This window comes from Cupressus sempervirens, chromosome 3, assembly GCF_028749045.1.
Source record: "Cupressus sempervirens isolate cs-2001-9-10 chromosome 3, ASM2874904v1, whole genome shotgun sequence".
In the NCBI taxonomy this organism is placed as follows: Eukaryota; Viridiplantae; Streptophyta; class Pinopsida; order Cupressales; family Cupressaceae; genus Cupressus; species Cupressus sempervirens.
In genome coordinates this window covers 576,454,574-576,480,936 of record NC_143120.1, presented here as the reverse complement: position 1 = coordinate 576,480,936, position 26,363 = coordinate 576,454,574, and the positions used below count along the sequence as shown (strand labels likewise).

General features: G+C 34.9%; 1 protein-coding gene across 1 annotated transcript in view; it reads left to right on the top strand.

Annotated features, from left to right (window-relative positions):
* Window positions 1-7,250: 7,250 nt before the first annotated feature.
* Window positions 7,251-26,363, top strand: part of LOC149567734 (Ribosomal L18p/L5e family protein) — a 74,293-nt gene continuing 55,180 nt past the window's right edge. The window contains exons 1-2 of the mRNA XM_089820997.1: window positions 7,251-7,782; window positions 18,539-18,717. Coding sequence (XP_089677123.1) covers window positions 18,544-18,717 — 174 coding nt within the window. The 5' untranslated portion in view covers window positions 7,251-7,782; window positions 18,539-18,543. The remainder of the gene's footprint in view (window positions 7,783-18,538; window positions 18,718-26,363) is intronic.

Genomic DNA, 26,363 nt, shown 5'->3' with positions numbered 1-26,363 from the left:
AAGTCGAGAACTCGAGGAAAAGGAGATCGGATAAGAGGAAGAGGGAAGAGGAGGTATCTCCAGATGATAGTCATTTGAAGACTGAGGAGGTAGAGACCACGAGAGAGTTGGAGCTCAAGAATACGGAGCTAGTCAAAGAAATGATGCCCGATTGTTGCTCCTGGTTTTTTGTCTGTTCCCTAGCTTTTGGCTATTTTTATTTTGTTTAATGCTAGTGGTTGGGTATGGCCTATTGATTTTTACTTCTTTGTTGCTAGCTCTGGACTTTTAGTAGTATTTTCTTGTTAACTAGTGGGTTTCAGGAACCCCTGTAAAAAACCTGTTTTACTTAATTAAAAAAAATAATCAAGAGTTTATATTTATAATCAAGTTTATTATTATATTGTATTACTGATATTAATAGGTTTAAATAAGATTACACAAATATAATTTATGGGTAGTTGACAATAGAAATCAAATAAGTGAAAATTGGTACTTAACAAAGAAATTAACTTTTTGACATAATGAAGTCTCATATTAATGTTAAGTAAAATCACATCTATATCTAGAAAAAATGATATAAACCTTATATACATAAATTTAAAATTTAGTGGTAATCAATAATTTAATAATGAAGCATTGGATTTAATATTAAGTTAACATTATTAGATTTCTACAATCTATTGTGTAAGTTTATTTTAGCATCAATGTATAACAAATGGGAAAGTTCCTTTTAGCATCAATATATAACAAATGGGAATACACAAAAGAATAGTTTCAACTTATTTCATTTTCTTATATCTCTTGACTATCAATATTTCACACCCATTACTACTTCTACAATTGTATGAAATTTATTTTGGGATTTCATTGTGTAAGTTTTTAGCATCAACATTTCCGATTTTACTCTATGATCCATCATCAAATGAGATAATTCAAGAAGAAAAAATATGCAATCAACTCTAATCAAAAGGATGAATATTAGAAAAAGGACAATAAATAGGTTATAAATCGTTATAATATAAATAACTAATACACAAAAAACAAAAAAATCAAGCAATGAATACACACACACACACACACACACACACACGAAAAAAATACAAAAACATGAACAATCACAACAACAAAAAACATACATAGAAAAATCTATCAAAACAACAAATAAGAGAAAACAAAATAAAATTAAAAAACTAAGAGCTAAAGAAAATAACTACCCAACCTAAATAATATTAAAGTAAAATAGTAAAACTAATACCATGAACCTATAAATCTATATAATTATTATATTTAATTACTAAAATATAAATTATATAATTCAAGTTATAATTACATTTATGTAATTTGTTAATTAAATTAGAAGCATAATTTTTATTGATTAGAATTCAGTAGGGTTTTTCTTCTTTCCTAGTGATTTTTTCTACAACAAAATCTCCTATTATGTGTGTATCATCTTAAAATGGAAGCACTTCCATGTTAAGAGTGCTTATCCCTCTAAGTAAGTGGTTTGGGGTCATGTCAAGCACCTTGAATGGGTCCTTGCATGGATTTGGATGTTTTCCCCCTATTTTGCTTCTCTCTCTCTCTATTTCTAGCTGATTTCTAATAATCTACTCTGTGAAACTAAGGACTTTGGCCTTTGGGTCAAGCACGACCTTCTGGGTCAAGGTTGACCTCAACCCTGACCTAGGTCAAGGATGACCTCGACCTTGACCTAGGGTAGGGTTGACCTCAACCCTGACGTAGGGCAAGGTTGACCTCGTCCTTGACCCCAGGTCCCATTTTCAATTTCTGGGAGTTTTGGGATCTCAGGCTTCAGAAAGTTTCTTTTCCCACTTTCGAGTTGGTTGTTTTAGGTTTTAGAATGGTAGACTCTTAAATTACATTTAATCTAGGTCCATTCCTAGGGGTTAAGATTAAATGGGATTTAATGCTCCTATGTCAGTCTTCTCTAGGACTTTGTGCTTTAGATCTCTATATAAGGAAGCCTTCTTCCTTCATTTTGACATCCATATATTTCATGAGCGCATCCAATATCTATAAGAAACTACCTACTTTTCAAGTGAGCAAGCATTCTATCATTCAAGCATTTAAGTTCTCCATTGAAGATCAAGGATTGAAGCATTCAAGCCTTTGAAGGGATCTAGTTCGAGCATTCAAGATTCATCATTCAAAACCCTAGATCTAACCATCATGGTGGTGTGATCTTCCTTCAAGATCCTTTGTTCATCTTCAAGATCTATTCATACTTCTTTCAAGGTGGATTCTAAGCATACACTCATGGAGGTTTTGATTTACATTTGTTAATGTTATGTTCAAGATTTCATATCAATATACTTGTTTACATTTCAAATACAATTGCATATCTATTGAGTATCATAGCTTCATTGTTAGATTTACTTCTACAAATTGCTAGCATTCTCTATTTCAATTCCATTATTAAGGTTGATTCCAAATTGGGGTTTGACTGAGGCAAACCCCTCATCCAAACAAACAAACCATTTTTCTTGCATATACATGTGTGGAGCAGTGAATCACAAAGTAGGTTTGGATACCCTTTTTGTCAAACTTGTGAGATCCACGAACATAAATTTTGTCAGAGCAGTGTAGGTCAAGGTCAACTTCTCGGGTACAATTGTGCCCTTGGGTAAGATTGTGCCTCACCAACAGGGTCATGGTCAACCTCCCTTCAAAAAGACAAAAGATTTATGGGTTTTCTCCATTTCGACATTTCCAATCTAGAATAAATTACAGAATTCCCCAAAACTATACACAGACATCAGAAATCAATAGTTTCTAGATTCAAGGTTAGTATTTGTCTTTTATCCATTTAAAGATTTAAGCACATACTCCCCTCAAAATATAAAGAAGACCAATTGAACCTCTTTTCACCCTTTTCTCCATCACTTGATCCACTTCTACATTGAACACTTTCTTGTGCTTAATCAATTTGGATCATTCCTTTTGGAAATTAGGGTTCATAAGAGGTTTCCATTTTATTCCTATTTAGTGTGTTTTATTCATTTGTAGCTTTTGAAATATTAGAAAACTTTTCATTTTTTAGTAGCTTATTTAGAAGTTTTATTTAGATCTCACTTCTTATATAGTGGCCTACCTATCTTTCTATTTATATCCTTCATCACATTTTGACCAAGGTATTCTTCTAATACAAATGAAGGCAAGGGCAAACTATTTTTCTTTTAGGGAAAACCGTTGAGACCCTTTGTCACTTAACTAATCAAACACAACTTTGTAAATAATGGAAATTTAGAAAAAAGTAAAACCACAATAATCTTCTCAATGTCTTGTATGTCAAACATGAACCAAGTTCTTTCAACAATAAAAAAGCCCCAAAAAATTAAAAATATCAGGAAACAACTACCAAAAATCAACTATGCAAATGAATAGACTGCAACCACTATGCAAATATGCCTTTGTAATATTTTTAGACAAAGGCTTGTGATACTTTCAAATAAAAATTTATAATCTTTTATAACAATTGTCAACTCTAGAATACGACAAAACAATTGTTAGTTAGGTAGCCGCAAATCAGCCAAACAAATCAAGGGATTGATGCTAATTAGAATTGGCTGAAATATTTTCTAATAGAAGGCTTCTGACATTTTCAAATAGAATCTGAAATGCTCTAAAGAAAAATGCTAGACAACAATTCTAAGGTCTCCAATAATGACTATAAAGAATTGGCATGCTAATTTTAGGCAAAGGCTAGCAATTTTTTGGATCACAAGTTTTCAATACTTTTGAGACAAAAGACTCAAAACACTTTTAGACAAAAGACTATTTGCATGAAAAATAAAATTGTCACACTGACTCTTAATAAGAACATTTTTACTTCAAAACTCTATTTGGTTGATTTTCAGCTGTTACCCCAACTCGAGGTCATACCACTACTATTTGTCATGCAAGAATTTGTCAATAATCAAAATAATTTTTACTTTTATTGATTACTACAGTGGGAGTATTAAAGATATTTTCTTACTTTAGTTATAATATACCACCTGAGAAATTTTGTAGTTTTTCTTATTTCACATTTTTATTACCATTATTATTTTTTTATAGGACTTTGCATCATATCTTCTTAATTGTGCAATAGAAAATATATTGATTGTCAAAGTATTTGAATAACCTTTTCAATCATTAACATAAGGTAAACTAGGCTAAATCTATCTGTTAGTATTTTTTAGTCAAAATATAATTTTAAACATCATAAAAGGTTGGATATAATTGATAATTAAGATCATCAAATGCTTTTAGGTTTTTACTTAGAAGGTAAGATTTATTATCTACAGGGACCACTACATTAAAATGATATGCTAACATATACACATAAACATCATTTTCCTCCCTTCATGCCCTTTTGCAATATTTTGCAATTATATAAATGTATTGCAATACACTACATTATATTTGAGAGATTTTTATTGTGCCAAAAGGCCTAACATGTTTCACGATATGTGCAATTCATCTCCTTGTAATGAGTAATGCAACACTTAGTTTTCCACATGGCTTAACTCTTTCTTGTGTTCTATAAGTCCAATTGGTAGTAATGAAGTCTAATATTAGTATTTACATTGGATCATTACTATCTTTGAAATAAATGATAAGAAATTTATATATAGATAATATAAATATAAGGAGATAAATGTAGAGAAAGATATGTATATATAAAGGAAATAAAGATAGAGAAAGATGGAGAGATGTAGCTAGAGATAGAGGAAAAGAGAAAGTTAGAAAGAGGTAAATATTATAGAGAGGTACATATGATCATAGAAAGAATTGGAGAAAGAGACATACAACTACCCACAAAGTGTAATGTCATTTTCCATTATTTACCCCTCTCCTTTTTACATATTTTTTCGTAATTGATCTGCAATATATCTTTGACATACCTATTGCACACTAAGGTGCGATTGCTAATAAATAGTTTATGTTTTATAGACTTGCAAATCCAACTATTTGCATAGTCACCATTTTTGTGGCGACTGCCACTCTACTTCCAAATTAATCTCAAAGATAGTTAGAAGACAAATTATTGCCAGGGATATAAATCATTTTCATTTGGTGATGTTTTCTTTTACTAAAATTTGCTACTTCAACCAAATTTTATGGTCAAAACATCAGTTCTAACAATTTGTTGAGGGAAAAATCATGATTTGGGGAAAAACTATGGTTACTATGTAAACTACCTAGAATGCAAAGCTATAGAGTCATGCGCAAAATCCACGTGAGAATCTGAAATATGGAGCTTCGAGCATAATGACATGAAAAGATTTTTTTGTTTTCTTGAATCTTTAAGGCTCGAAATGGCAGAGATAAATAATGAGAAAGGCATGTAATTGACATAACAAACTCATGCATATGCAGAAATGAAGGGGATATGCCTGTTTGAAAGATCTATAAAACCATCATCCTTTGAATGCCCTAGCTCATTTCATGGTATTCTATAATATAAATGAAAAGCCTCAAATATTTTACCAGATATTTATGAAGGGTATGAATGGTGTAAAATGAAAGGAGTAAAGACGAAGGAAATGTGAGTTTTCCACTATAAATGACAGTTTACGCCGCACGCACATGAGAGCTTGAAGTGTCTACAAATGCTCGAAATAGTGACGTAATAGAGCATTCCAATCTATAAATAACACAACCACATGGGATACCCAATTGTTTCCAGCGCTAGACTAGTTAAAAATGAAGTTGTTTAATTGTCCATCTCTCATGTCAAATTTAGAAGAAAACCTATGAAGTTGCAGAGAAGGGCTAAGTAATAGTTATACTCTTTTCTTTTTTTCCCCCTAGAATGATTGCTATTGTGTCATGTAGGGAAATGAGCCTCAGCCAGTTGTCCTTATGCTTGAATACAACCATGTTAAAAAGTCTAATTATCATTTTTTAGAAGTTCTTAAAAACATCACATGTACTAATAGTCGATCACACATGTATCATTTTTTAGCATTCTTGGTTGCTGATTGGTCCATTTGTACAAAAAGAACTATTTTTAGGCGAATGGCTATTGGGGGTGAGCATAACAGGTTCAGGAAATGTTTTAAAATGACACTTTTACTATTTAGACCAGTTGCACTCTAAGAATAAAAATTCTATAGAGAGCTCTCTAAATACATGAAAGTTGAAATATTAGCTACAAAGTTTCACCTAAAAAATCAACAAATTTAGCCCCACGACTACTGGGTTGATACACAATGTTTTTCTGAGAAATCCACCACACTCATCCTCCAGTGTCATTAAAGGCTTAATACTTGAGAACATCTTTTTGATAGTTATGGTCAAGATGTTGTGGGCAATGTGCTTGATATGGGGATTTTCCTCGAGACCTAGAGCTTTAAGGACATGCATCTTGGACCAGTTCCTATGCACTGGAAGGACGAGTGTGAATCTGATTCAAAGTTCAAGGTCAGTGTCTACAACAAAAAAATGTGGGTGCACGATTTTTTTCTAATGGGTATGAGGTTGCTATTGGATCGATCAATAAAACAACGAAGTTCAAATCACCCTATGATCAGGTGGTGCATGGTACTCATACAACTTTGACTACTGTGGGTCCTGAAGTGATTGGGACTAGTTTTCTGAGCTATGCTAATGGAACCCTAGGGGAATGGACCTAGAAGTGAGAATTGCAACTTATAAGGTTTGGTGGGTTGGTGGGTGGTTTAGTATTGATATCGTGAAAGCCATTAATAAGGTTTTTGCAGATGGAGTTATATGTCTTGCCAATGTCTCTTGGATGCTGGATTGCACCATATTACAGAGACAATATGTCATTGGGAATGTTTAGAGTAATGCATAGGCATATGATAGTTGCAATTAATTCATCTTTAAAGCTTTAGAATCTTAGATTGTATTCAAATTAAAAAAATTAATAAATGACGAATTTGACAAAATGGATGCCCCTTAGTCTTTGACTCTTAGTCGAAGAGGTTTAATGAGTGCATCTTCTATGTGTTAATTGAATAATATATGCTAATAAATATTGATGAATGTTGCACATTGATGAATATTATGTGTTAATAAGTGTCACGTGTTAATGAATGAACGTCATATTTGATCAACAATAAAGAATGAATATATGAAAGAATGAATGAACATTATATATTAACTTCTAGATATTATGATATTATTTTTTTAGATATTAATGAGAAATTTAGAATTCGTGCTCCCCCTACCAGATAACGTAGAGGACTTTCAAAAAGATAATAATTGAATAAAGATAAAGACGGACTAATAATATAACTAAGTAATTGGTTGTGGATTGCAGGCTGGATTTTAGCGTTTGGCATCATTGTTCAGGTGAACATCCTTCTTTGCTGGGCATAAGCATTGTAGACACAGGAGGAAGTTGGTGGTTGGGCGTAAGAAAAACAACTTGTGCAATTCGTGGGTATTCAACTTCGCTTGGGCGCGATTTTTTATTGTTTTGGGCGACTTCTTCTACTCCCAGGGGTGGCAACATCAGATAAAGACCTCATACGGTGGTTGGGGTACACTAGAAGAATATTGGCGTGGCAAATGACGCATGCTGTTCATTTGAGTTAACCTCACTTTTGGCGTGAAAAAATTCTATTATTGGCATCAGAAATTACTCTTGTTGGGCGACTCATTCGATGATAGAACGGGGTTGAATTTTCAATGAGAAGTGGTTGCTGGAAGAAGTGGACAATCCCGGGGTCTTTCTGAGCTGTCTGGACCTTTGATGTAAGGATTGGAGGCAACAATAGCCAGGTGTGGATGTCCCACGGATCGTTGGTGTCTTAGAAAATTATACAGGTATTGAAGATTATTTTCCCTAGCTTATAAGTAATCGACCTGCTGTTATGAAGTTAGAATGTGTATATCGGAATATTATATTTTGAACAGCAAAATGTGCATTATTTTCTGATTTGCAATGTAACCCGTTTCATGCTGCTTATAAATTGAATCCTAAATTTTATGCAAACTACAGTGCTTGGTACATTTACTCAAACAAGGTGACTATACACTAGCAAAATCAGAAAACCACTGTATTTTTTGTGCAAGGAAATTGTTTGACAAAATACTTGTTGGGAGAAACGTGTAGGAATTTTGGAAGGGGTCTTCACATTTTGAGCATCTTAAATGGCTGATCTGAGTTATAGTCATACCATCTTCTGGCTAACATCATTGAAGGGTTTGACACTATTTTGGAGGTAGCACATCTGCATAAAAATTCAGTATCTATTTTTCAAGGGTTTTCATGCGCGCTGGTTTCTGTTCGCCTAGCATTTATTCTAGATTAGTAGAATTACCAACACTTGCGATTCCCCTTGTATTAGCCATATAGCCTTGAGACACCATAGCAGCCATTTGTCATTTTTATATATTGTGTACCAGAATGAAGGAAGGTTTGATTAGACTTGGGGGAGTTGTACCAGCATTATATGTTTTAGATTACGGTAAAAGTAGGTTTTGAAGGGACCACGAAACCCTTTTACAAAAAGTAGAAAGATAAAGCAATAAAGTTCAACCAGGTAAAAGAAACTTTCAACAAACTGAAGCACAGTATCAAAATTAGGTTTTACAGGGACCTGAAACCACAGAAAAAGTCCAAGAACAAACTAACCAGGTTTTACAGGGACCTGGAACCACAAACAATCAAAACGAAAGAAACCAAAAACCAGGACCAGAGACCCAACCAGCAACCAGAACAGACAGAAACTAAACCAGGGAACCCGACCCAGAGCCACTATTGCAGCTCCAAGATCATTTTAGCAGCTTCCTTACCAATTTCAGCAGTCTCTTGAATGGTGTCAGTAGCCGAAGCAGCAGCAACTTTCATTGCACTCTTCCTCCAGCTCTGCCTTGTTCTTTTGCTCGGACCCTCAGCCGAAGTGATATCTTCACTAGCCCTTTTGCCCAGGCTTGCAGTGGCCGCACAAATACTCGAGGTGACCTGTTCCATCTTAGTGCCACTCTCCTTGATTAGCATTCTGAGGTTCTGCTCATAGTTGTTAAGTTTATTAGGGATGTCTCCCATCTGCCCTTCCAGTTGGCTAAGTTTGGCATTGATAGTATCCAGATTATGTTGAAGACTTTCAACCTTTTTCTTCAAACCCATCATTTCATTGTAGATCTAGGAATCTACTTTGAGCATGGAGTCAGCTTTATCCTTCGCAGAATGCAGGAAGGAGAGCATGGTATCCCTCTGCAATGAGTCGCTATCATCTTCAGCAGTCCCTTGTGGGGGGGAACGGGCATTGTCATTGTTTTCCTCCATTTCCATTTGATCCTCCTTATGAACCCCGTCAGAGTCTTCTATGTGAGCAGAGTCCTTCTTTTTTTCTTCCTCTATCCCCTTGACAGGAGAAGCAGTCTTAGCCGTATGGTCCTCCTTACTCTTCTCTACAAGGTTCTCAACAATATTATCTTCCTCTTTATCACCCCCACTAGAAATAGCCTGGTTACCCTCATTAACAGAATTACTCTGTTCAGAATTACCATCACTATTGACTTCCTCTTTCCCTTTTTCATTATTAACTTCAGTCTCCGGGTACCCGTCCAGATTAGAGCTTAAATCCCCGGCGTCAGTATCTTCGTCAACCTCAAGGTTAATATTCTCATGGCTTTCCGATTTCTCGGTCTCAGACTCGTCATCCTCATATTTTTGAGAAGCCGAGGGTTTCAAATTCAGGGCTTTATCTTTACCCTTAACAGAGTCACCCTTCTTACTCTTAATGGAGTCCTTCTTTTTGACCTTAGAGGGAGTGGAGGCAATGTGTTTATTTTTACAATACCTCTCGATAAGAAGAATTAGCCCTTCATGTAAAATGGGTCTGGACTCCTTCTTATGAGCTTCTAAACTATGAAGTAAAGAAAACCTCAGAAAGAAGGGGAAAGATATTCTATCTTTATGTCTGAAATGATTTAAAAAAACAAAGTGGCATTTATGAACTCTTTTACTTCTTCCATCAAGTATGAAATACTCACGGATACAGCAAAGAACATCCCTCCAGATCTCCTTTATCTGATGCACATCGAAGAAATCACCACTCTTTTCCAATTGCTTCTCCTCGTCTTCCGTTTTCGGAAACTTTTTGTACACCAGCATTATATGTTGTTTGCTACATTTTACACCATTATACCATTTGTCAGAGTCCTAAATTCATTGCACAGTCTATAGCAGTTCATACCAAGTACTGGAGGGTTTCATAACATTTCCAAATCTGCATTTTATAAGCGATTTTTCATTATTAAAATCAGAATAAAGTATTCTTTTTGTCCATTGTAATTGTTTCCAACTTAATACTCAAATAACATTGGATCTCTGAAGTTTTCCAAATTGACTTTATGATGTGGAAGATGGTTAGATTTGTTTTCAAAATTCAGAAAAAGGTACAATAAATCACAATGTTACAGAAAATATTGCATGATTTTGGTCTCTCTCTCTCTCTCTCTCTCTCTCTCTCTCTCTCTCTCTTTGGGGAAACAATTGGCATAGTAGCATTCTTAGAGCCCGAACTTGTACACAATCCTTTACAAAAACTGATAATTTATTTTAGAAAATAGGAAAAAAGATTCAAATTTAACTTTGCAAATTTTCTTTTCATAAATGTTTGCCTAATAAAGTGCCATGTTCCTCTTCTAATATAATTGGTATAGATGTGGGCCTGGTGAATTTGAATAAATTTGTAGATGTCGAACTTGTTTATGATTTCAACACCAATGACCATTTGAACTATCTTTGCCACTTTATATGACATGAGAATACTAGGTGTTGAGTGGGAGAGGGCACTTTTATGCACTTGCCATCAGAATCAGTTTTATGTCAACTATCCCTCTTTTGAGGCTAATTTTGCAAAGGTAACATTTCCTATCAAATAGGCAAAGTTGAATAAGAGAAGATAATAAAGAAAAAGGGTGGTAATGCTCCACTTCTTCAAATGGTTGATATTTTGATCCAGATATCTTATTCAAAGGTGAATGTTGGGCTAATGCAAAATTCTAAATCAGGATACACAACCAATGTTTGTGCTGTCCTGTTCTTGTTTGCAAACTTCACCTGTAGCCCCTTCGTCACAACTCAATTTACCATATTAGGTAAAGGTTCTTGTTTACAGATTATGTTCATGTACTCTATGTTGGAAACAATTACAAAGAGGAGAGAATTTTTCATAATTGTAGATTTGATTGCCAATTTATATTATATAACACAAATTTATATTAATGTATTATTTATAATAAATAACATATTTAATTTTCTAGATTGACACTCAGGGATCAATCATTAGTTCCCAACCCATAAAGTAAAACCATAGAAACATACAAATAACACAACTAAATGCTTTCATGAGGAGGACTTGAAGGGGAGTGGACAAAAAGCCAGGAAATGTGAGAAGCTGCCCAAGAAAAAACAATTTAAACACCAAAAGCCAAAAATAAAACATATCTAAGGAAGGTATGAGATTCTACAATAAGCTATAGGAGAGCCATCAAGCACATCTCAACATCTGTCATATGACTTTTTAAACACTTTCCGTCTAGACACAATTGTTGCCTTGACTGTAACTCCATCATCCCCAAGAAACGCCTTGGGACCATTCAACAACACTCCTTTTATAACCTCTACCCTCTTCACTGACATCAAATATCCAATTCCAAAACAAGGTAAAGCAAGGCTGCTTGGTACTTACCATGACCCTTTGTTGTGAGAAATGAGTAGATATTTTACAACATGATGCAAATATTTGTAGAGTTCCATGAGGTTGCACAAATTGGGAGTAATGCTTTGTAGCTTTGATTGCATGGCCTTAACCCTTTAAGAATATTACAATGTTTCTATAATGATCATCTTAGTTAGTATTTAGTTTATTAGCTAGTTTCTATTTTTTCGTCTTTAGTTCACGATTGTTTCATTATGGAAACATCATCTTTGTAAATTATATAAGGAGCTTTCATCTCCTTTATTCAATACAACATCAATTTACCATAACAAGCCCCCTAAATATTTTGGCCACCATTCTTGAGATGTAGTATCTCACCTAAAGGGATATCCTTCTCCTTTGAATCCACATTTAGATACAACCGAGGATAGTCCAAACAACCCAAAACCTCCTCCAACAGTACCTTTGAAAGCTTCTCCATGAACTTCGCTAAGATTGTTGCATGGGAGTGGATGGATTTGTTATCCTTAATCCTTTCTACCACTGATTTTTTTTTAACAAGATTTAACCAAGTGAGATTAGGATAATTGATCTAAGTGACGATTTGGAACACATTGTTGACACAAAGGGTCACTTGGAAAACCTATATTTTTGCAAGCCATGACCGATACATCAAAAACATACAAAAAATCCTCAAAAAGCTCAATGAAATAAACACAATATCTCTAAGGATCAAAACAAAATGGCTAGATAGCCACCTAATGTAAAATGATTAAAAAAAATTGTTGGCCATGTCTTATAAAAGAAAATCACATGCAGGAGTCTACTAAAGGGCTTTACACATCATCTCATCCTTTCCAAAAACAACCAAAATAAGAACAACCATCATAAATGGAAGCCATTGAAGAGCACATACTTACTAAATTTGATCACAACTTATAAGCTTGTTAAGGTCTTCCAAGTTGGATGTACTGGTACATTCTAAGACATGAAAGGTGATAGATCCACCCCACAGTTTTTCAATAGTCTGCTGCTTCATTTTGTTCCTTGAAACATCGGGGAAGGATACACTTTCAAAGTGTTGGTATGACCCTAAAGCCTCATCCAATAGGGAGTTGAGCCTCAAATCCAAGTAGTGAGCTTTCGTCAGACCAATAATCAAATCCGTTGAGCCTTAAATAATTTTATGACAATCTTTCAAAGAAACCATCAATAAAGTTGTGATAATTGCTTCACATTAACCTCACTATTTGTTTTGAGACCAAGCCAAAGTGATCCACTATTGAGTTGGTGTAGTACTGGGTTGGGTGACTTGTTGGGAAGTCCCGATGCTTCACCTCTATGAGCATCACGTAGATGCAATGAGTGCTAAGTGTTCCATTCATTCTCATAAGCGATGAGTTCTTGATCACAACCTATAAGCTTATTAAGGTCTTCGAAGTTGGATGTATTGGTACATTCTAACGATGTGAAAGGTGATAGATCCACCCCACAATTTTCCAATAGTTTGCTGCTTCATTTTGTTCCTTGAAACATGGGGGAAGGATACACTTTCAAAGTGTTGGTATGACCCTAAAGCTTCATCCAATAGTGAGTTGAGCCTCAAATCCAAGTAGTGAGCTTTCTTTAGATCACTAATCCGATCCATTGAGCCTTAAATAATTTTATGACAATCTTTCAAAGAAACCATCAATAAAGTTGTGATAATTGCTTCACACTAACCTCACTATTTGTTTGAGACCAAGCCAAAGTGATCCATTATTGAGTTGGAGTAGTACTGGGATGGGTGACCTGCTGGGAAGTCTCGATGCTTCACCTCTGTGAGCATCACCTAGATACAACGAGTGCTAAGTGTTCCAGTCATTCTCATGAGAGACGAGTTCTTAGAACCACTACTCATGAAATATTGGTTAACGAGTTTGACTAAAAAACTACACAATTGTATCTTGATAGTAATATCACACTTTTAAGAGAATGTCTTGAGAAATAAAATAGCGACTTAAACTAAGATGGTCATAAGAATTGAATTGCTAACCAATGATAATAATTAATGTGTGACTTAAATATTAGCGACTTAGAGGTAAGATAACGTAAGATAAGATAACATATGCAAACAAAGATTAAATAGAGGGGAAAAGTGAAGATACTTAAGGTTTAAGACAATGGTTGAGAAAAATAGGTAATTGAAGTAAAATCAGTTAACCATAAAGAAGGGTATTAACAAAAGGATGCATCCTTTCTAATGAGCTTCCATATTTCAAAAGAGATGCACCCTTTCATTTGAAAGTATTAAGATATAAATATAAAGTTCATTCAAGGAAAACATCATTGACACAAGGATAAAAATACAAAAGGGAAAGAGGAAGAATAGCTTTAGACTAGTGATATCTTGGTATGAGTACCATTTGATACAAATATTTGACAAGTACTTTAGTGATTATTATTGTTTGTGCTTTGCATATTATAGAGGTCAATATTATAGTATATGATTATTTACATAGGCATTTCTCTATTATATTAATAATTTAATGTGAATCTTATAATCATCTTATTTAGTAACGATATGTATATAATTGGTATGTGGACTTAATACAAAAAAGTGTGTATAAGACATTTATATTTCCTAACCATTGTAATTAATCATGGTAAGGAAAGTAGTTGTCATGATTGGGAAAACGACAATGAGGCCATCTTCTAAGCATGCCACCTTATGGTTGTGATCGAGGAATGCCCATGGGGCCAAAGAGGGGCCAAAGTTGATTTCCACTGGGCTTATGAAGGATAGGCTTTCTGGGCACCTTATAGTGAATACTACTTATAGTACCTACCATGGTGAATGTGTGTTCAATCTTTAGAAGCAAGCTAGGAATGACAGGATGAAGGAGAACGACAATAGGATCTTGCACTAGGTAGCCACCTCATATGTATGGCAAGGGCAACATTAGGCCAAGGGGGAACAATGTATCTGCTCTTGGACCTAGAGTAGAAGGTTTTCTAGAGCACCTCATCATTTTGCTCTACCTTATCACTTCTATGATTGGGTCATGTACAACAATCTATCTAATTGATTTACATCCTATAACTTCAAGAAACCTAACTATAACATTATGATTATATATGAACCCTAATTGTGTTTTAGGATTTCACATTTGGGATAACATGACTAAAGAAATCTTATGTATTGTAAAATCTAACCCTAATCTTGTGCAATTGTGATTTTATGGAAACATTCTAGGGCAAGATACAAAAGGGACATTACAAATAATGAATAGGAAAGGTGTTATTGGATCTCCTTGTCTTAATTTTTGTCTGGTTGAGAAAAACCTAGAGAGGATCTGATTGATTAAAATTGAAATAACAAGGAGATTCATTATAAACTCAATCTATCCAAATTTTTAGTGAAAGTAAAACTCTCCAAAAAATTCTAGGAAAAATGCAACCTGCTATCACATGCTTTATTCATATCCAATTCGATTAAGGTACTCTTCAAGCTCTAGTTTTTAATTGACCGAATGCTTACGAGCACTAATTGTCACATCGAAATTTTTTCATCCAGCAGCAAACCCACTTTTCTCATTAGAAATGATTGTTGGGATCTAATTCTTGTGTGTGCCAAATATGATGATATAGTTGCACAATGTGCTGAAGTCTCTATAGATGAGGCACCTTTTGAATATGATATGGCTAGTGGGGTGGCACTGGAGCTGTTTGTCTTTCAAATGAAATTGAACTAGATATAAACTTTCCTGCTCTTAATAAAGAGCAATATGAAAATTGTTGTGTATCAATATAATCTTCATTTTGTATTGACATTTTGCAAATCATTGAATTGTCATATTGTGAATTTAGTTAAAGGTAATGCATAAATGCTTTTAGCACATAGCTTCCCAATAAATAAATTTATGTCTACTTGCTAACATCGTTGTTCAAACGTTTTATGAGAGATCTTTTGTGTGTAGGTAAACTATATATTATTTTGTTTGGTTTGCAGGCTTTGTATCACAAGTCTCACTAAAGCCGGTGATTGTGGCTTTGTATGCATTCTTATAGATGCCATTACCCAGTTGTCTGTCACTTTTTAATTGAACATTTGTGTTGAACTCTGGTTTTTGGCAATTACTTTTAGCTTGAAAGAGTAAACATTAATTAGCTGCAACAGGCTGTTTGTTTCAAGTTAAAATACAAAAGTCTTTTGTTTATGAAATGACAATTGATTGATATTCAATATTAAACTAAGAAGAGAAATACTCCTTAACTAAACAATTATGAGAGGATCTTTCCATAATGGAAATGATCAAGAACTAAAGACAAAATAGAAATTTACTAAACTAACTAAACAACCTAAAGAACAAGAAGCTGCTAAAAATGGACTGACTGACTAAAAAGAAAGTTATTTATATGACTATTGTACTAAATATCACAATATTAATTTAATACCCTTCCTTAATGGTTATTCTACTAACTATCCTATAGAAGACTTGACATAATTTGTGAGTCATTCAGCCATGATTCCTTCTCTTCAAAACTCTTTGCAACATGATCATGCTTCTGATATCCTGCCTGGCTGGACTTCTGATTAGCCAACTGCTTTCTACAAAACTTCCTCATATGACCAAGTACAAAAACAAGCGGAGTGCCTTCTACCTTGATGTTGGGTAACTAAGCCATCCTTTCATTATCTAGAGACCGAGATTAGGTTCTCAAAATACTTCAATTTTGTTGATAGAAGGTTGGCAAAAAACTCTAAAACCATGCTTTTGCCTAAAAAAATCAAAAGAATTTGCTGCAAAACAGCACCATGATTTGTGGGAATATCATGAAACCTTTATTGCAATGCTAGGTCACACACAATAATGTTAAAAAATTGTCAAAAAGTCCAATACATTTGTGGTAATAATGTTTGCCCTACAAACCCTAGGTGCAACTCAAAATACCCTTTTTACATTAGAAAAATTTAGCATAAAACTTATAGAAATTTCCTCTAAAATTATAAGTAATTAAACCATGATTATTATTGGAAAAATTGCTTAGTTACCAGATTCGTGCCCTAGAGCCTGGATCCGGATCCAGATTCGTGCAGATCCGGGCAGGATCCTTGTTTTACACAGTGGATTCATCCAGAGGAATCCACTGTGTAAAACAAGGATCCTGCCCGGATCTGCACGAATCCAGGCACAAATCCTCAAGGGTCCAGCACGAATCCTCAAGGATCGATAGTTTTAAGTGGGTCTAAGTTATTTAATATGACTTTTTAAAATATATTTTTTGCTTTCTAATCGTAAAATGACCCTTTTATGCATTATATATGCTAAAAACTGAGAAAAATATACATAATTCTAAAACTATTTGTCTGTCTGTCTGTCTGTCCGTCCGTCCATCCGTCCGATTCACATGCCCGAATTGGATTCGTATCCCGAATCGGTAACTAAGAAAAATTGACATCTGATATATAATAATCGATTGATATCTGATATATAATAAAGGAGAGAAATACTCACTAAAGACCATTAAAATACTTGGAAGAAACTTACTTACAGTACCATTAAACTAAATATTATAATGTTTCTTTAATGGTTTAGATAGGAAGTGTTGAATCACCCCACGCCCTTACTTGAAAACAAAAAAATTGCAATTTTCTTAATTTATTGTAATGGATATTCAAAACTTAGCATTGTGTATATTTTGAAATGCATGTCCATTGTCCATAGGTTCCAGGGATTTTTGTTTTACTTTTTTTGTTATAAGGAGCTTCTCTTTGTAATTTGAGGAAAGGTATTACACTAAAAGGTGCAAGCCAAAGAATTAATAATCTGGAAATCAGCAAGGCATTGAAAAAGATAAAGTTAGCAAGATGGTGAATCTAGTACCCCACTAGATAAAATCAGCCATTTAAGGGAGCATTTCCTTCAATAGGAAGAGGAAAGTATGGCATAAGAAGAGGTAGATCATCTACTGGTACTTGTTTCCAATGCAGAAAAGTGGGTTGTATAGCCTTTAAGTGCCGTCATGCTCAAAATGACAGTAGCTTATGGAGAAATGAGGCAAGCACACAAATGCAGCAAATTGAAGAGGAATCAGATATCAAGTTGCCATATTATTGACAACCTTACCTTCTCACTAAGATGACAAAAACTAAGAAACACAATCGAGATGCTTTGACGTTTAAGAAAGAAGACAATGTTTGCCACATAAAAATAGAGCTTGCTTGTAAGGTGTAAACACAATCCCAACCACCCACAAAAAACAAAAAAATTGTGAAGATGGCTATTGCAATTCTTCAAACCTCTAGATGCCAAACTGCTACAGCCAGATCCCAACCCACTCACTAAGCATGCAAGAAAAGACTAAGCTCTTCTTCTGTCATTTCATCAAACAATTAGCCTTGATTTCAATGACTAAACCCTTACCACAAATAAGTTTCTGTTTTGAATTTAAGCATATATTGATCAATAAAATGAAAAGCCTGGATCAAGTCTATTCTCAATTTCCCTCCTTAGAATCTTCCTGAACTTCTGATCCTTATTTTAGCTGGTGAGTTCTTCTTTCTGCAAAGAACTGCAGATGCGTGAGTTCAGGGTACAAATTCAGAAACTTCAAATGGGTGAATTTTAGGAACAATTTAAGGGCCTATAGACAGTAGAATCAAGGGCACACATTTATGGATTCTTGACAGTTGAATTATCAAATCTAACAAGGTTTACTTTTATTAATGTGGATTGCTAGTTTTCTAAGATGCTTCTGCATTAGTTTCGTCAAACATAAATAGCATGAGATGTTCAATAAACCTTGTTAGTATCAGCAGATGGTAAACTTCATTTTTTTAATAAAGAATATATTTTTAGTTTCTAGGTTTGCTATCGAATTTTTCTTATTTCTATAAACATATTTTTAATATTTTTTTTTTGCAGAAAGCATGACATGCATGGTGTTAAATGTCCCTTTTACATTGCCTCCACTACCCAATAGGAAAATTTCTCGGAGCTCAACTAGAGAAATTGCGAAATCCACTTCAAGGGGGTGGAATTCGTCATTTCCATCTCTGCAACTGAGAGTTCCTAACTGTGAACAGTTCCACTTGAAGAAAAAGGCAAGTTGGCATTTATTTTACAATTTCAATCTGTTGAACTTATATCTTTATTGCTGAAATTAGGAATTGATTATTTTTGTTATAATCATTCAAGATAGAACTGTAGTGGATCAATTAGTTTGAATTTCCCCAATGATGCAACGATACAGATCACATTTGGTTGTCCAAAAGTTTTAAAAATGAATATTGTCTATGTTTCTTTTGATTTTGCAGACATTATCTCAAAATATAATCCATTGCTGTGATTGGTCCTATAGAAAGAAAGTTGAAACCTTCAAAATTTTATTTTTCTGTCAATAACACAAACTGGAGCTTGACGGGCTAAGTCTCTTTGCCCAATTAATGACTTCCTTGTTTGGCAAATATATCTGAATATGGCACCTATGCTTACTGAAATTTCATATAACCATGCCGAGAAAATGAAATATTTGAACGCTGCACCAACCACCTGGTTTAAGAGTCATTTTATAGTATTCCAAGCTAGGATACCGATTCGCCTAGGGAAAGCCTGGAGGTGGAGGCGGACGGGCATGTGGAGGAGAGTGTATACCCTGCGGATGCCACCCATAGGCATCTGGACGGGCATCTAGATACTTGTGGGTGGCATTCGGCAACAACCGCAGGGCATCCAAGCGCTTCCGGACGCCTCCACAGAAATCGGCATAAAAAATAAAAAGAAACACATTTTCACTTAAACACAAATTAAAACATGTGCGTTTTAGGCTTTTAATAACACATTTATTTTTCCAAACCCTAAAACAGCCCTAATAGAGGCCTTTCAACCATTCAACCATCATTTTGTTTGCAGCTGGGTTTGCTCTTCTCATTTGGCTTCCATTTTGGCATTTTGAAGGCAACTTGATTATTTTCGAAGAGGAACGATCGTAGGGCAAGAGTTGGCTTCCACAATTTCATTAAAACACTAAGAGGTAAGCATTTCATCCCAGCCTTGAGTGTTTCAATGAATTTTTTAGAGATGTTGATTTTTTTCAAGTTTGTGAAGAAATTTTTCAAGTTTTTTTCAATTTTGTTTTTTGTAAGAAATTTAGAAACAAGTTTAGGTATCTGTTTGAATGGTTTTGTATCATTGTTTTTGACTTGTATGCTTGATATTCATAGTTTTTTTGTTGATTTAAATTTATTTAATTTCTTATTATAGAAAGAAACTACATTGTATTGTGCAAGAATGGCTGCCATTGGTAGTCAGAGTTAAGTGGGCTGGCAAGGTTAGAGTTCAGTGGCAGGAGAAAGAGGGGATAATTTCAAAATTGATTTAGGGTGTTCTCTATGGATACATGCAACAAGAATATCACAGGTTTCAGGTGGTGGCTCCTTTTATGGAGTTGTAATTATTGTCAAAGTAACAAAGGAAAGCCTTTCAGTAGCTCTTAATCCCTGGATAAAACTTCATTTCATGGGCCTTGCTGGTAGAGGTTTTGGAGTGTGCAAAGGTGCAAATGGGAAGGGGTTGTCTAATGCACAGATAACTTTCTTTGTAAAAGAACAAGAAGCTGCTGATCATTTGGTTAAAATATCAAAAAAAAGTTATTATGAACCTACTTCCTCAAAAAAGAACAAAATGCAACCACCTGCTGAAATGGAACCAATTGTATCTTCCAATGTCCATTCATGCAAGTACCTGTATAGGGAGATGAGGATGAACTAGAAAATAATGCATCAGCTCGAGAAAGAGGCCCATCGCACTCTACATTTAAAATGGAGGCAAGAGACCGTGCTGATGAAGCCATTACACGTCACCTGTATGCTAATGGCCTTCCTTTCAACCTGGTAAGATCACCATATTGGAAGGAAATGGTAAGAGCCATCAAAGAAGTACCAGATGATTACATAATTCTTGGGTATGAAAAGGTGTGTACCACACTCTTGCGAAAGGAAAGAGTTTCTAGAGAGAAAGCACTTCAACTCATTATAAATGCTTGGAAAACTTTGGGTGTGACAATTGTGTTTGATGGTTGGAAAGATACAAGAAACATGCCATTAATTAATGTGATTGCAGTGTACCCCAAAGTGGCAATGTTTCTAAAGGCAATTGATTGTCAAGGGGAGGTGAAGGATTCACAATTCATCTCTAATATTCTCATTGAGGCCATAGATATGGTGGGTAGTGAAAATGTGGTCTAGGTTGTTACAAACAATGGCAAAAATTCTAGGGGAGCTAGTGCTTGGTTGAGGGTTGGTATGACCATATATTTTGGACACCATGCACTGCACACTCCCTCAACTTGATCATGCAATAGATTGGCATGCAAATGGATTGGGTGAAGCAAATATATGAAGAGGGAAAGGACGTGCAAATGTTTGTGACTAACCCCACCATGTTACAATCCATTTTTAGAACATACTCACAATTGGAGTTGTTGAAGGTAAATTGATTTTTTTGCAATTAATAAATTTCATGGATTTGTAATTTACTTAATATTTATAATTTTATTATCAATTGATATATTGTTAACTTGCTTAGGTTGCCGAGACCCATTTTTGCATCTCATACTATTGTTACGAGACAACTTCTCAAGGTGAAAGATGCTTTGAGCCAAATGGTCATTTGTCCTCAATGGGGTGCGTGGAAGGCTTCAAATATAGAAAGAGCCCTAAAGACTAGGGGTATGATCTTGGATGAACGTTGGTGGGTTCGTGTTGAATATGTATTGGATATCACCGAGCCCATCATGACTATGCTTCGCTTTGGCGATACAGATACGCCTTGCTTGGGAGATGTGTATGATGGCATGGACACCATGGTTGAGAAGGTAAAACATTCTATACAAGCATAGGAGAGCGACCCTACAAAATGTGAAGCCTTATGTAGTAAAGTGGAAGCAATAATCCTTCATTGTTGGGAGAAGATGACTACCCCATTACACCTCCTTTAGTATGCTTTATCTCCGAGGTATTATAGCAAGGTGGTACTTTTTATGCCAAATAGAATTGCACCATATGTTGATGAGGAAGAGGTGGCTAATGGGCGCTCCAAAGGTTTTGCCAGAATCTTCCAAGATGATGAGATGCATGAAAAGGTGAGGCTAGAATTTGGCTTATTTGCTTTCAGAGCAAGGCTTACTCCACTTCCATTAAGGACCAAAATAAAATGGGAGCAATCACATGATGGTACATGTATGGTTAGCCATACAAGCATCTACAACCTCTTGCAATCGAAATCCTCTCACAAATAAGCTTTGATTTTTGTTTTTAGATTACAACTTGTATTCTGCAATCTAATGTTTATCATCTGTCATATTGTCATTTACTTTTTGTTTGAATGTTTAAAAATTGATTTTGTGAATACAGTGTAGGTTGCAAGTTCTTTTGCTGCTGAAAGGAATTGGAGTACATACTTCTACATCCATTCAGTGAAGCGCAACTTGTTGGGGTCAAAGAAAGTTGAGGACTTGGTCTACATTCATACCAACTTGTGTCTTTTGTCACGTAAGGATGATGAATACATGGATGGGGCAGCCAAACTTTGGGATGTACTCCTTGAGTGTGCAAACTTGGATGCAACACTACATGATCTTACTATGATGATGGATGATGGTGATGATAGGTCCATGACGCATGGTGCATCTAGCACAAGTGGAACCACTATTGGTTCAAATGATATGGACCTTGTAGTGGTTGGAGATGAGGAGGATCCCGTTTTTTTTGAGAATCCTTATGATCCTGATTAGTGAACATTGAATCATGAACTATGTTTTTGATTTTGTAGTTTGGACATAGACTCTAGAACATGAATATTTCTTAGAAGTTTTAATTTGAAGCTTGATCTATTTAATTGACATATGAAATATCTTGAATTTTAATCAATGGTGAAATATCATATGATACTATCAAATTATGTATGTCTGTATATTTCTAAATTTCTAAGTTCTTGTATTTATAAGTTTCTTAAATTCTTTGCTATCTATTAATATTATAAATATTTTATTTAATATATATATATATGTGTATATATACATAGACACGTGTATACATACATATACACGTGTATACATAGGCATATGTATATATATATACATATGTATACATGTATATACATAGATGTATACCCGTGTATATGTATATAGATGTTTCCAAACGCATCCGTACCCAAAAAAAAAAAAAATCCCAACATCCCGTATCCGCTCCCCGCATCCGCTTCCGATTCCGCATCTGAATCGGTAACTTAGATTCCAAGTCATAACATGGTTTTCATAGTGCAAGCACAATGAAAAAATAAATTAATGAAATCTTAATTATGATTATATGTTCCACAGTGTTTGTAACTTTGTAGTCATAGGTACCAGGTATTAGAAACTCATTTTGAGTTGGAGGGCAAAAGGGTTGAGAAATATGACATCACTACACGCTATTCTTGTAAGTAGTCACTTTTTGTGACATTCACAAGTTCATGTGTCTACTTTAGCTCAACAAATAAAAGTGGTTATTTCAAGTATGTTTGCAACATAACCCATTTTAGATCTCTTAAAAATGTAAATAAAATCCAGATTCTCTTAGCTCTATCATAATTAAAGTCTTGGGAACAACATTTTGTAAATATTTGTTCTAAAGCATCACTTATTGCCAAGATTTTTGTGACTTTTGTTAAGTGACAGATTGCATGGCATTGTATGGAATGCATATATGTTGACAGCTACAGTTGGTGCAGAATTAGTGTGATCACGTTGGATGAATGAGTGCACAAAGATCTAAATCAATAGAAATGGAATCTTGTCCAATGAGGACATTGCATTGCATGCTATTCTATTTGGTGAGATCTGATTGCGTACTGCTCCTGTCTCTTTGTGGTATAGGTCTGCCTCTATCTTTTGGTTGCACCAATCTTTATCCAGGTTTCAATCAAATAGGTCACCACCTGGTGAGCCAAGATATCTTCCCAAGCATTGTAACTCGATCTCCCCAGGGCTATTTTGCTAAACTGAACAAATGAGTAAACATCAGATTTGGAATACTTTAGTAGTGATCATTGATAGATACTCCTGCTTGTCAATGAATGTGGTGGTGATTGATTGAAATGACAACTCTGACTTGGCAACTACTTATTGAGCAGGTCGTGGCATATTGAATAATAATCTTTTATGAAGAACTCTGGTCACAGATGGAGCTTGGAGAAAAAAGAAAGTACAAGGAGGTTAATGCTGATGATATTGTTTAGGTTATATACTATATACTATATAGTAATTGACAATTGTAAAGGAAGTATTGAAATCACTAATTGCATAACATGTAAAGCTTGTCAAAATGATAACATGTCTAAAGGAAATATTTGGAGGGAGGGAAACACTTTTCTGCATGCTATTATTGAGAGTGTTCCAATAGAACACTAGCAATGCAGTTACACCCAAGAGACATGCTTGTGGTGGAAATATCCATCTTGATAAACTCACAAAAATTCTGGACTAATTAATTTGTCAATCATATGTGAAAACCACCACAAGAAGGCCAACTGGTTGAACTTGGAACAATCTGGAATTCACCATATCAAAGGATGTGCCCCTTGTTTTTTAATTTTTAATTTTTTATGTTTGTTGCGTCTGAGCAGAGATAGAAATATGTATAGGAATATATATAGATTTATTGCAGCAAATTAACAAAGAAATTTCATGCAAGTACAATATTTTCAATGCTTACAATCAGCTATAATCTGAAAGTAAAGAATAATAATGAAACTAGAGATAACTAGAAGTTTTAATCTCATTACAAGCAATTTTCTAACATACCCATTTGCTGATCACATCAAACTGCAGCAATAACCAGCAAACTCACACCTAGAAACCTAGGTGCCACCTCAAAACTCCAGAAGAAGGGGTGGCCTGATGTAGAACTGATTTGCTAAGGTCTGGAAGCTTCAAATATGCAAAAGAAGCTCCCAAACCCTCAATCACTCTGCTCTGGAACTCCCACCCCTAACAGCAAGATGATATGGCCTGATGCAGAACTGATTTGCCAAGGTCTGGACGCTTCAAATATGCAAAATAATTGCCCCAAAGGCAAACCTTCAATTGCTCTGCTCTGGAAATCCCAAGCCCAACAGCAAGATGGTACAAACAGCAATTGAATAGCTCAAACAGCAACAATCTCATCAAACCCTTTCTAGTTGCCCTCTCTCAAGTCTTCTCAAACATGTGATACCCCCACTTCCTCAATGCTGTCTTATAGCTGGTTTTCAAGGAATTCTGCATTTTTTTCTTGTCCTGAATAGTCTATTGCCTTTAAAAAATTAGGCTCTTTGTTGCATGTCACTATGACATTCAGCAATGGACAATTTCTAGCATCTGCCACCCATCCATCACGATACTGCATCCTTTTGTAGACCACACTCTTTTAATTGGTGAAATTTGTTGTACTAATGCACTCGGGTGGTTTATACCTAGCTAGACCATTAAACTTTTTAGACCCAGGTGGTTTATACCTAGCTAGTCCATTATTGATAGCTTGGACCATCTCTTGATAGAAAGGTGAGTGAGTAGCCTTAAATGGTATTCCATTTGCATAAAAAAACCGTGCAATTGCTGCATCAGCTGCTTCTTGATCTTGCACATCAAATAGCCTTCCAATGGGGTTTCAACTGCCAATATGTGGTCTCTTGTGAAACTATTGCAACGTTCTTCTTTGACTGAAGAAGACACATCTACCTCTATCTCTCTGCTCTGATAAGGAGTTGCAGCAGTTGGTGCTGTTGTTGAGCTCACATTATAAAATTTTCGGACAACCCTTTCTTGCTCTCTCACAGCCTTATAATGTTTTGATTCATTATACAAGGATCAACACCTTTTTTAGGTTGGTGAAGGAAATGAGCCTTCACTCATGTTAATACCTTGCAATGCCATCGGATAAAGTTTACATTTGATTGTGGCTGTTTTTCCTGAACCTTTTGGCTCCAGAACACAGTTGACATACTCCCACAAGAGGTACAAGGCTTGTCTTCCCCCACTTAACATTTTGCATGGAAAATATTAGAAATTTAAAAATTTTAGTATTAGCAGCAGGTCTGATATTTTTTTGCACCGATTGCTTGCATATTAAAGATAAGGTGTGTGACGTATCATTGCTAGCTTTGTTTAAGGAGAAAATCTGAAAATCTGAAGAATATTAAAATATTTTTATTAGAAAAAATTATACCAGTTTTTCTGATAAATTTATATTTATATTTCCGCATCTATAAAAAAAGGGTGGTGGTCTAATCTCTATAATATATAGAGATTATAATTTGTATCACTTTAGAGATTATACCTCCTACATTCTAGCTTCAAATGAGCACCCCCCACCCTGCTTAGAATAGGATGGCCAGCCCTACCATCAATAAATATTACCTGAAAATAATAGAAAAGGCACCCCGAGAAAACAGAATTTTTGAAAGAAAATGGTATAGAAGCTTTAAAATTGACCTCCCCCCTAGAACAACATATTCTTTTAAAAATGGTCATGGAAGATTTAAATTACCTCCAATCCGAACATAATTTTTAAAAGAAAATGGGAATTGAAGCTTTAAAACAACCTTCCCCCGACACAACATAATTTATATCACTTTAGAAATTATGCCTCCTTTTTTCATTTAGAGGTGTGGAAATATTGGTATTGAATTGTAATTTATTCAGAAAATCTAGAATTAATTTTTACTATTTTCC